Source organism: Tenrec ecaudatus, unplaced genomic scaffold, assembly GCF_050624435.1.
Source record: "Tenrec ecaudatus isolate mTenEca1 unplaced genomic scaffold, mTenEca1.hap1 Scaffold_115, whole genome shotgun sequence".
Taxonomy (NCBI): domain Eukaryota; kingdom Metazoa; phylum Chordata; class Mammalia; order Afrosoricida; family Tenrecidae; genus Tenrec; species Tenrec ecaudatus.
Genome location: NW_027457705.1, coordinates 411,645 through 424,866, shown reverse-complemented (window position 1 = coordinate 424,866; position 13,222 = coordinate 411,645). Strand labels below are relative to the sequence as shown.

At 43.0% G+C, this 13,222-nt stretch overlaps 1 protein-coding gene across 1 annotated transcript in view; it reads left to right on the top strand.

Annotated features, from left to right (window-relative positions):
• The window catches only part of LOC142435977 (histone deacetylase 8-like), a 148,879-nt gene extending 136,747 nt beyond the window's left edge, over positions 1 to 12,132 (top strand). The window contains exon 5 of the mRNA XM_075539982.1: positions 11,850 to 12,132. Within this exon, the coding sequence (XP_075396097.1) occupies positions 11,850 to 12,117 (268 nt within the window). The 3' untranslated portion in view covers positions 12,118 to 12,132. The remainder of the gene's footprint in view (positions 1 to 11,849) is intronic.
• Positions 12,133 to 13,222: the final 1,090 nt, after the last annotated feature.

Genomic DNA, 13,222 nt, shown 5'->3' with positions numbered 1-13,222 from the left:
CTATTGGCCAGGTTGGCACTATAAACCTACCTATCTATCACACTATACTTATTCAAATAATCTGAGAAGCTGCTCTGTATGAAGAAGTTGAGGCATCTGAATTGGAGGAAGAATCATTAACAACCTGTGTTATGCAGATGACCCAATCTTGCTGGCTGAAAGTCAATAGGCCTTGAAGTACTTACTGATAAAGCTCATATAAATTAGTCTTCAACACTAAGAATACAAATGTCTTCTCAACTTGACAAATATAAACACACAACATCATTACAAATAGAGAAATGTAGCTAACATCTATTTTACTTGGACCCACAATCAATACTCACAGAAGCAGCAGTCAATAAATCAACGTATTTCATTGGAAAAATCTGTTGTAAAAGACCTCTTTAAAATGTGAAAGAGCAAATGTTTTACTCTGGGGATTAGCAAGTTATGCCTGCTTTTAGCCTTGATATTTTTAATCACCTTAGATGCATGTGAAAGGAGTCTTAATTTCAGTGTCTGGTATGGGTTGAATGACTCACAGCAAGGTTGGTGGTTCAACCCACTTGCTGCTCCACAGAAGAAAGAGGAAGCTGTTTGACCCTGTAAAGATTTACAGCCTTGGAAACCCTATATGGTCACTATGAATAACAATAGACTTGATGGTAATGTTTGACATATGCATGTGAAAGATGGACCATAATTAAGGAAGACTGAAGAAAATATGATACCTTTAAAATATGATGTTGCAAATAATATTGAATATACCACGAATGCCCAGCAGAACAAAGAGGTCTGTCCCAGAAGAAGTACAGCCAGAATGTGTTTTAGATGTGAGGATGGTAAAACTTCATTTCATATACTTTGAACATGGTATCAGGAGAAATTAGTCCCTAGAAAAGGACAAAATACTTGGTAGAGCATCATCAAAAAACACGTAAACCCGGAATGAGATGGATCAACACAGTGGCTGTAACAATAGGCTAAAATGTGACCATTGTGAGGATGTCACAGGACTAGAAAGGCTTTTATTCTATTGTGCATAGGGTCACTATAAGTGGCAGTGTGTGAGTTTTTGTTGATTAACAACACTGGGATATGAGCAATGTCCCCATGTCATATGCTAAACTGTCACCATGCTGGACACAGTTGATCTTTGTGACTTTAGAGGGTAATTATTTGGAGGGTTATGATTCCACTGAATTTTTTTCTGTGTATTCAAACTATTCCATCCTTAAGATTCTACAGATCTATCCAAACCAAGCTCACTGCCATTGAATCAATGCTAACTCATATCGACCCTACAGGACATGGATAAAATTGTACCTGTGAGGTTCTGAGACTGTACCTCTTTACAGAGTAGAGTCCCATCTTTCTCCCGAAGGGCAGCCGGTGATTTCAAAATACCGACCGTGCAATTAGCAGCCCAATGTGTAACCAAGAACTATTCAGGGAAGCTAGAGGGAGAGCATGAAAAGAAATGAGTAGTTGAGGTGGTTGGATGCGCATCCATCCCTTTGTTCTACTCTCTATGACCTTTTCTGAGTTCATTCAAAATGTAAATTAAGACACAAAATAGAATTCTACCCAACCGTGCTATATGCCTAAACAGTATCCATTTTTCTCATTCTTACTACTAATAGAAGCTCAATTTTGTTTAGGGTGATAATGTACCTACTTAAATCGCTCACTCCTAGGCTGCCTTGCAGCTATGCATAAACATTTGACCCAGTTTGGGCCAAATATGTGTAGGTGAAAGATACTGAGTAGGACTCCCAAGAAAGTTTTTGTTGTTGTTTAAGGCAAAACACTTGTCTGGCATAACCCATTTCATTTTTGTCCTTGGCTCTTCTGCTGTCATGCTCCCTAGTCAGAATATTGAAAGATGGGAGAGTCACATAGGTTACATGAGTTTGACAGACCAAAAAGCATGCATTCTCCTATATCCAAGATGAGTCCCTGAGCAAATACGCCAGACCTAGGCTACCTATTTCAAGACTTACTATTGTATAAGACAAACCCCTGTGTGGTGCAAAGGGTTAACACAATTCACTCCTAAGCCAAAGATGCCTTGGAAGAAAAACCTGGCAATCTACATTTAAAAATTCAGCCCTTGAAAACTTCATGGAGCACAGTTCTACCCTGAATCATATGGGGGTAACTGTAAATCAGAATCAATTCAGTGGCAACTGGTTTGGTATTTTTGGTGTTAATATAAGAAAAATGAAGCTTTTGTGATTAGACCACTAGAGTCGGTTTGTTTTTTTCCCATGTAGCCAGATGCAATTTGGACTGATAGAGAAATAATTAAAAGAATGTAGAGTTAAGTAAGCGTAATGATTATGGAACTAATCATGTAGCAATGGGCTGCTAACCACAAGGTCAGTAGTTCAAATGCACCAGTCACTCAGGGGGAGAAAAGTGAAGCTCTCTGCTTCTGTAAAGATTTACAGTCTTGGAAGCCCTATATGGGGTTGCTATAAGTTGTAATCAACTTGATAGCATTTTATTTGTTTGAGTTTGGTGACTAGTATGTAAGCTTTGAGGGGGTAGTAATAGATACTTTGAATACTATTCTTAGCACTATAGGTATTATGTCTTTTGCAAATGGATAAACGAACAAAAGCGATATTCATTTTGTGTTTTCTGTAGTTTGCCTTATTCTTCCAAGAAGATTGCTCAAGTGTTAAGACCCAGTCTTCTCAGGCATACTTGAATAAAAGAATAACTGATAGACACAGACTTGAACCCTTGCCTGTGTGATCATTGGTGTGTCACTGTTTTTCAATCCATTTCTCATCTGTGAACTGGGGATTACACACGTAGCCCACAGGGTTCTTTTGGAGATTCAGAGTAATATGTGTGTCTTTGATAGAGTGCCCGTGCATGCCGAGCTTATTCCTCAGGCCTGGGTGCAGGGAGTCTATTTGAGATCTGATGGCAGGGAGTGGGAATAAGAAAGCGGACGCAAGACTGAGTTAGGGGGAGAAGCAATCACAATGGGAATGGGGTGTTGAGGCTTTTAATGTAGGATACAGGGGCTTGATTCCCCCAGGACTTCTGAGGAACATGGGTTCTGTCCTAGAATTGTCTACCAGAAACAGGAGGCTGGGCTCTTCTTCGCCTGTAGTGGTGTTGAGCATTCCTCCTAGTAAGGTGACCTCTCCTACCTTCCTGGGTTTGGCTTTCCATGCCTTTGAAAAGGCTTCGAGGCAGAAGGACATGGAGAGCTGCGTGCTGCACAGTTGTGATAAGACACCATTTCAGCAGGAGCCTGCACTTACATAGAGCCGTTCGCCACTGCTATGATGGATATCAGGAGGAGCCCTGGGAGTGCAGTGGTTACAAGTTGGTTTGCTAACTTCAAGGTCAGCAGCTCAAAACTACTAGCTCCAAGAAAGAAAGATGGGGTTTTCTACTCCAATAAAGAGTTGTAGTGTTTTAAACTCGCAGGGGGCAATTGTACACTGCCTCACAGGATCGCTATGAGTCGGTATTGACTGGAAGGCAGTGAGATGGTGTCAGAGATGGGTCAAAGGAATGTGGCATGGCAACCCTAAGAATCTGCTACAGAACCAGAAAGTGCCTGGGATACATGAGTTTATTGTGCTTGGCCTTTTAAAACCATCAAACGGGCAACAGTTAGAAAGTCAAACATACCAAGTGTCATTGGAGATCCGGGGAAAGCAGAGAAACACTGCTAATGATGCAGGTTTGCTGCACAGTAATCTGGCAGAGCTTAGTGAAAGTCCATTGAATGGACCCTAGGACCTAGTGAGCCCCTCCTGGGCGTACAACCAAAGAAGCGCAGTCACTGAGTTGACTTTCATTCCTCGTGACCCTATCAAACAAAGTTGAATGGTCCCATGATGTTTTCAAGGCTTCTATTGGGAAGTAGACAGCCATGCCTTTATCCCACAGTGTGTGGAAGACGGCTTCAAACTACTGACCTTTGGGTTAGCAGCCAAGCACTTAATATCTCCCCCATCAAAGCTCTCTCCTGGATGTATAAAAACAAACAAAACCCCAGTTGATTCTTCCTCATTAGCAACCCTACAAGGCACAGTAGAATTGCTGCTTTAGGTTAACAAAACTAAATTCTTACGACAGCAGACAGCCTCTCTTTGCTCCATGGAATAGCTGGTGGGTTGGAACTGCTCACCTTGGGGTTAGCAGCCCAACACATAATTCCTGGGTATATAGGCCAAGTTATTTATCCAATTCACAGGGCCCTTGGGACATTTTTACAAGAATGGTCACCACACTGATACCTGCAGTAGAGAAGAGTTGGAGCTGAATTGGATGCCAATCAACAGACAACTGAAGAAGGAAACAAAAGAAAGATGATGATTGCTCATGACCAAGTGGCACGCAGCAGCACATACAATTGATATGCAGCATGGCAATAACTCTTAATGACATTGCAAGGAGTTGAAAAGGTCAAAAACGGAATGAGATTTATATTGCAGTACCATTCATGGAAGCTGAAAGCCCATTCACCAAGCAGCATGGTCTAGTGCACATGGCTGTATGCCTATAAGGACACACACACACACCAAGCACCCAGCAGGGGGTATTAGTCTGAAGAGGGGAATGGAAGTGATGTGAATGTGGAAAAGGAGGGACAAAACACAAGCAGGGCCTGACATTGATCAGGGTTCACGGTGTGCTATAAAGTAGGCATCATTAATCACTTCCCTGTACCAGAAGACTGAGCTAGATTTTTAAAGCAAATCGAGTGCCTGGAACACAATGGTTGTTAGCTGCTGTTGAGTCAGCCTCCATTCCAACTCACTGTGACAACCAGCTCCCAGTGACTCCATGGGCAATATTCTCCCTGGTCCTGCACCATCTCTTTGGTTGTGCATCAGATTGTGATTCACAGGGGTTTTCGTTCACTGGTTTTCAGAAGAAGAAAGCCATGCTCTTCTTCATCGCTCATCTTAGTCTGGACACATCACAGAAACAGGTTCAGTCTCAAAGCCGCACCCAACCAAGCTTCCCCATTTCAGTATCAGCAACACAGAATCAGTTCAGTACCTCAGCAATAACCAAGCATCCCCCTGACAAATGAGTGTTGGATGCACATGAGTTTCATTGTCTTGGACTCAAACCCAGATCTCCCACATGAAAAAGGAGAATTCTACAACTGAACCACCAATTTACCCTCAGAATATAATATGTATCCAGTAAATGGTTATTAAGAATGTGGCTGCCAGGAAAATCCAGCAATTTCCTGCCAAGGCTTAACACTAATATCTTCCCCCACACACTAGAAGGCTGCAGAGGAATGACTTTCTCCATGCCAGCCCTGGTATCTAGACAAGGGACCCTAACACTGAGCCACTGAGCCCCAGCAGGCTGGGGAGCAATGTCAAATTGGATGAGGGACAATCCTGGTTGAGTTAGTTTCCCTAAGCTCGCAGGGCAGTTTAGCATGTCCACAGATGTGTTCAGAATAGCCATGCGATTACCACCGAGAGAAATTCTACATGCTTTCACACCCCATGCTACTCGTTGCAGCCATCGTTGAGTACAGTTCATGCTCATCACTATCTAGAACTCACGGTGACGCTGTGGGTGAGCCGTTGGGCAGGTAACCTCAAGGTTGGCAGTTCAAAGGCACCAGTTGTTCACTGAGAGGAAGGTGAGATGATCTGCTCCTGTAAAGATTTAGCCTGAGGAATTTTATATAGGGTCACAGTGAGTCAGGATCAACTCAATGGTGCTGGTTTGGTTTATTAGACCCACTATCAGATCATATTTAATGTTTTTATTAACATGTATATTTGCCACAAATCCAATGTCTTTTATTTTTATCACTGCATTTCAATACAATTTGTGCCTTTGTGATTCTGTATTTCATTGGAGGTATTTGGAAATATTATTCTGGGGAGTGGGCAGGTGTTCCATAGCCTTTCCTAAATGCCAAAAGGATCCATGGGGTTGCAATGGTTAAGACCCTCTAATAGAGTTTATCAAAGAGCCCTGGAGGCACAATGGTTAAGTGCTCAGCTGCTATCCAAAAGGTTGAAGGTTTGAACCTACCAGTGGCTCTGTTCTTGGAAGAAAAACCAGGCAACTCATTCTTGTATAGATTACAGCATAGAAAAGACTAGAGCAGTGGTTCTCAAACTTCCTAATGCCACAACCCTTTCATACAGTTCCTCATGTTGTGGTGACCTCCACAACCATAAAAATATTCTCATTGCTACTTCATAACTGTAATTTTGTTACAGTCACCCTGTGCAAGGGTCCCACAGGTGGAGAACCATTGGTCTAGAGAGCTCTGCACTGATGCATTGAGTCACTATGAGTTGGACTGGACTAGAAGGTTCCTAACAAAAACACCAACAATCCTTTTTTACCATGACCTTGTTAACTCAAAAAGATTAATAAGCAAATTCACAAATGAGGACATCCAGTTGCCCCTCCAAACTGGACAAGCATGAGTTAAATGGTGACCTTGACCCCACGGTGTCCTCCAGTTGGTGCCATGCTGCCTTTATTCCCTCTGCCTCTCAGTTCTGTGGAGAAGAAGGGGAAAGGGAGGGAAAGAAAAAGAAAGAAATGAAAAGATAATTTTCCCAGCTTCTTCACATCACTGAATTGAACTTTACTTTTAATAAAAGTATTATGAAATGGAAATGGTGCTTTCACTATTTTGCTTTTAGGTGATATTCAGAGACATGGTGCTGGTAATTATTTGAGCCGGGGAGGTTAATGTGCGGACTTTCTGAATATGGTTGAGCCAGCATGCCCCCTTCCAGGCCTAGCATTTCCCTGGACTATGAGAAGTTATAGACAGTCTACCCTCTTCTTCCTCTGACTTCGCTGCAAACCATGGACACACTGGTTCTGACTTGACCTGGCTCCAGTACAGAAAAAAATATCCTCCTTGCATAATTGTAGTGCTTGCATTGGAAGGCACCCAGAGACAAATCTCTCATCTGGTGGCATAATGGGTTATGTGTTGGGCTATTAACTGCAAGGTCAGCAGTTGGAATTCACCAGTCGCTCCTTTGGAGAAAGATGAGGCTTTCTTCTCCCATAAAGAGTTATAGCCTTAGATGAGTATAAAAACTCAAAATGCATTGGCAGAGATTCCACAGAGAATAAGCCTCCATTAAATCCCCTGGGACCATTCACCAGGGATGGGATTAAACCCTGCTCACCGTCAGTACATCAGAAAGTGTATTGTTGCAGATATGAGTAGGTTAAACATTAACATCTTATCATTTGTCTTTACTCTTAACACGTTTTCATTTGTTCTTTTTTTAATATTCTGCTTTCCTTTTTATTGAAAAAAGTAACTAATGTCACTAAACAAGTAGAGAATTTGTTAAATGAGAATCTAATCGGTTATGTAAACTTTCATTGTAAACATAACACAATTTTATTTTTACAAAGAGTTATAGCCTTGGAAACCCAGGAGGCCGGAGTATTTTCTCTCGATAGGATTGTTATGCACCCAATGGCAATGAGTGTTGTTGGATTTTGTTTCTTTATTGTTTTCTGTAGCTATGGTGGGGTATAGGGGTTATGTGTTGGGCTGCTAAACGCAATGTCTGAAATGGAAAATTTGAAATCCCCAGCCACTCCAAGGGAGAAAGATGAGGCTTTCTACTCCCCTAAAGAGTTCTAGTCTCAGAGCAGCCAGTCGACAAAGAGAACAACATGGCTGACCCCACTATGAGACATGATGCCCCTCAGTGACCAAGGGTGATACAGGGGACAGCACTGGAGACACAGTGTGCGAATTGCACCTAACCTGATTCCACCACACCGAGGCAAAGTGTGGTGGAGTGCAGTGGAACAGCAAGGGAATGGAGTGGCAAGGTCCCCAGGGAATGCTGAAAGTGGAGTTTGGGGCCAGGTTGTGGTGCCTCAACAGACTGGATTGGAAAACACTCCTAAGGTCCAACAAATGATCCTTGAACTAACTATAAGCTCTTCTTTCTTGATGTGTTTTGTTTTGTTCTTTGTCAGTGGTTTGTTTTCGTTGTTTTGTTGTCTGGTTGTATACTGTTGCTCTGTTTTCCTCTGTCTTGTTTTCGTGCATGTTAGTGTCTCCACAGGTCTGTCTAAATAAGACAGGCTGGATGAACTATCTGGAGGAAAACAACAGGACCAACAGTTCCGGGGGCACTTGGGATAGGGGGAGGTGCGGGGGGGGTAAGGAAGTGGTGTTAACAAACACAGGGACAAGGGAACAATATGGGACTCAAAATGGTAGTAAGGGGGAAGTGGCAGGCCTGGTAGGGAATGATCAAGGGTAAGATTACGTAAAGAAGAGGTATAGCTGTAACCCAGGTTGGGACGGAGCATGGTAGTGGGACAGGAGGAAAGTCAAGGGAGATGGAGGAGAGAGCTAGGAGTCAAAGTGCATTTATAGAGGTCTAGACAAAGACATGTACATGCAAATATATATATATATATATATATATATATATATATATATATATATATATATATATATATATATGGGGAAATAGATCTCTGTGTCTATATTTATAGGTTTAATATTAAGGTGGTGGCAGGACCTTGGGCCTTAACTCAAGCACTCCCTCAATGCATGAATACTTTCTTTTATTAAATTGGCACTCTACAGTGCTCATCCTCCCGACACAACTGCTGAAGCCAAAGCTGGTGAACAAGTAAATGTGGTGAAGAAAGCTGATGGTGCCCGGCTTTCAAAAGAGATAGTGTCTGGGGTCTTAAAGACTTGAAGATAAACAAGCGGCCATCTAGCTCAGAAGCAACAAAGCCCACATGGAAGAGCACACCAACCTGTGTGATCACGAGGTCCCGAAGGGATCAGTTATCAGGCATCAAAAAACAAAAAAATCACAGTATTGGCTGCACACCTCCATGATACGATTGGCGAAGACAAATGGGTGCATAAGCAAATGTGGCGAAGAAAGCTGATGGTGCCTGGCTATCAAAAGAGATAGTGTCTGGGGTCTTAAAGGCTTGAAGGTGAACAAGCTGCCATCTAGCTCAGAAGCAAATAAGCCCACATGGAAGAAGCACACCAGCCTGTGCGATCACATGGTGCCAAAGGGACCAGGTATAAGGTATTATGCAAAAAATATATACATACCATATATATGGTATGTATATGTATATATATGTGTGTGTGTGTATATATATATATATATATATATATAATAGTGAATGAAGGGGGAAGTGCAGAGTGGAGACCCAAAGCCCATTTGCTGGCCACTGGAGATCCCCTCACAAAGGGGTTTAGGAGAGGAGATGGGTCAGTCAGGGTGCGATGTAGTACTGATGAAAAACACAGCTTTTCCCTAGATCCTGGATGCTTCCTCCCCACAACTACCATGATCCGTATTCTACCTTGCAGGACTGGAAAGGGCAGAGGTTGTACACTGGTACATATAGGAGCTGGAGGCATAGGGAATCCAGGGTAGATGATACCTTCAGGACCAGGAGTGTGAGGGGTGATACTGGGAGAGTAGAGGGTGAGTGGGTTGGAAACGGGGAACAGATTACAAGGATCCACATGTAACCTCCTCCCTGGGAGACAGATGGCAGAGAAGGGGGGGAGGGAGACTCCGGATAGGGCAAGATATGACAAAATAACAATCTGTAGATTATCAAGGGCTCATGATGGAGTGGGGAGCGGGGAGGGAGGTTAAAAAAAAAGAGCACCTGATGCAAAGGGCTTAAGTGGAGAGCAAATGCTTTGAGAGTGATTAGGGCAAAGAATGTACGGATATGCTTTATACAATTGATGTATGTATATGTATGGATTGTAATAAGAGTTGTATGAGCCCCTAATAAAATGTTAAAAAAAAAGAGTTCCAGTCTCAGAAACTCACAGGTGCAGTTCTACCCCAAACTGTAGAGTTGCCATGAGTCGGCATCAACTGGATGGCAGGAAGGACACATAACGATTCAGACCTGGGCTTAGTTTGGGTTCTCACTGAAGCAGACCCTGGCCAAAGACTTAAAGGCAATGAGCTTATTTAGGAAACTCTGAGCATGCAGGTAATGATGTGGGGTTGTGAGCCAGTGGAGGGAAGGCCACCGATAACAAATAGATTGTGAATCCAATGACAAACCTGGGAACCTGCTTCTTAATCACTTAGGAAGTCTCCAGCGGTAGGGTGTAGCACACGCCTCTCAGAGTTTTGCCATCCAAGGAGTGAGGGGCCTGGTCAGGGCTGTTCCCAGGGGCATATGTTCCTCAGCACATTCAGCCAGCACCAGCAAAGGGACCTTCAGAGCTGGCCCTTGGTGACTGAGGCGAGTACACAGAATCAGGAATTTGGGAGTGAAGAGAAGGAGCACCGGGAGTGTCTACTACAGATTGGAGACTGGAAAGTCAACTCGTTGCTCCTCAAGCGGACAGGCGCTCCCCTCTCTGGATCTCACTTTTAACATCGATACACAAAGGTCGATTCTGTGAGGGTCACAGACTTGGGACTCCCATAGCCAAATGAGGACCTGTGTGGACTCTGGTTGGCCTGCTTATTCACTGCCATCTAGAAGATTCCAACTCACCGTGACCCTGTAAGACCGAGCAGAACTGCCCCTGTGGGTTTCCGAGGTTGAAATTCTATATGGACTAGAAAGTCTCATCTCTGCACAACCCCCACCCTATCCCCCACCCCCCGCTCCCCAGTGTGACTGGTGGTTTCAAACTACTGACCTTCTAGTTAGCTGCCCAACACATAACCCACGGTGCCACCAGGGCTCTTTGGCCTAACTGGCTTCTATCCAATGTTATTGAATCGCCTTTGAAAAAATCAGGAGGTTTTTAAGAAAACAGGAATTTTGACTTTCTCTAGAAAAATCGATCTGGCATCACTGGAACCTAAACTAGAGGATCCACAATTCCACGTGGCTCTGGGAATCTCAACATTTCTTCCTCCTGCTCAAAGTAAAATGGTTTAAGGGGACCTTTCACAGCTGGTGGGCTGGTCTCCTTTCTAGAAAGTTGCCTCTGTAAAGTAAATGCATCTTTCTTCCCTTTTACCTAGTTGGGGGTGGTGAGGGTAGCGGGAGCCATTGGGTTAAGAAAAAACAGTCGAGGTAGCTTCATTTGCCCTGCCAGGGCTTTAGAGTCCAAGCCTTTTTTGCTCCACCTGACTGGCCTGCTGTTTCCAGGGCAGCCCCACCATCTGTTCCCAGATGCAGGGAGGGAGCCCACTTTCCTTCATCACACCTGCCCCAAACTCAGGCCCAGAACTACTTTCTAAACACAGAACAACTTTTGTCTGTGGCCAAATGTGGGACCCCAAATTTCTTCCCTCTTTCCCGATACTCCTTCAGTGACTTGATGACCTGGGCCAGGCTGAGATGAATTAGCTTTTTCCTCACAGCTGGCTGCTGGGTTCCAGTCAACTCCCAGAGGCCACTGGCTGTGCCCATCAGTAGAAGTGGGAGTTGAGAACCCTCAGCTCTTGGCTGAGCAGCTCTGTCAGTCTGTAGCTGTTGACTGTAGCTGCTTCTGACAGCCAGTCTAGCTGGTGCTTTAAGTCATTTCAGTCGCTCCACCTCAGCTGTGATTAGTCTAGTCTCTGTAGCCTCAGAGGGAGGGGAAAACAAAACACCTCAATTACTTTGAATCAGAGTGGGTTATCCTCTTTTAAAAGGCAGAAAGTCTGAATTGGAGGATATTTTGGGGGGTCTCTTTTATGCATTTAACATTTACAAAATAAGAACTAACAGTATTTGTTCCAGTAAGTGGATCAGAACCAACTAAGGGCCCACTCCTCCCACCAGGCCACGTCTCACTAAGAATAGAGGTCCATCACTTGTCTGGCATTTTGTGGTACTGTGGTGACTTTTGTTTTGTGTGATACTGGGAGCTATGTGATTGGCATTTCATATACCAGCAGGGTCACCCAAAGAGCTTCCAGACAAAGAACAGACAATGAAGAAGGAATTGGCTGCCCGCATGGGAAGAATGAGCCATTGAAAACCCTATGGATAGCAGCAACACTGTCAGTTACTAGACCCCCCATGAACAACAGAAGAACATTGTCAGAACGTGTGCCAGAAGATGAGCTCTTCAACTTGGAAAGTACTCAAAATACGGCTGAGGAAGAGGAAGAGCTGACTTTTCATAGGCAAGTCGACCATAATGATGCAAATCGAGTATAGCTATCAGGACCTTCATTTGCTGATGGGGCACAGCTCAAAATGAGGAGAAACAGTTCAAATCGTCATTAATAATTGAAACTTGGGATGTATGAAATATGAATCTAGGGACATTGGAAGTCATTAAAAATGAAATGGAATACATAAAGATTGATATTGTAAGCATTAGTTAGCTGAAATGGACTGATATTGACCATTTTGAAACAGAAAATCTTATGGTTTACTCTGCTGGAAATGACACAATCAAGAGAAACAACATTGCATTCATCATCAAAAGGACATTTTAAGATCTATTTTAATGTACAATGCTATCTTTGATAGGATGCTATGTAGCCCCCTTCAAGGAGAACCAATCAATACAACTATTGTTCAAATTTATGCACCAACCACCCAAAGCTGGTGACACAGAAATTGAATAATTCTACCACCATATTCAGTCCCAAATTTGTCAGACTTGCTATCAAAATGCTATTGGAATGCAAAAGTTGAAAACAAAGAGGAAGGATCAGTAGTTGAAAAATATGGTCTTGGTGATAGAAACCAAGCTGGAGATCGCATGACAGAGTTTGCAAGACCAATAAATTGCTGATAGCACATACTATATTTTCCAACTTCTGTTCTTTCCTCTTTGGTTCCTACGTTTGCACTCCAATCACCAATAATTACCAATTTATCTTGATTGTATGTTAGAATTTTGCATGATTAATGATTTCTTCAAACATATGATCAACAACAAAAAAAGTGACCATAAATGTGGACTTCTCCAGATGGAATACACAGAAATCAAATTGACTACACCTGTGGGAAGAGACAATAAAAGAAGCTCAATATCAGCAACTGAAACCAGTCCAGGGGCTGATTGTGGAACAGATCAGCAATTGTTCATATGTGAGCTCAAGTTGAAGTTCAAGAAAATGCAAACAAGTACACGAGAGTCAATATACAACCTTGATAATAACCCACCAAATTTTGAGAACATCTCTGAATAAAGCACAGTGTCATTTTTAAAAAAAGGAAATAAAGAAAAGATACAAGTGCTTATCAGAAGAGACTCTGAAACTTACTCTTAATCAGAGAGTAGCTAAGGCAAATGGAAGAAATGATGAAG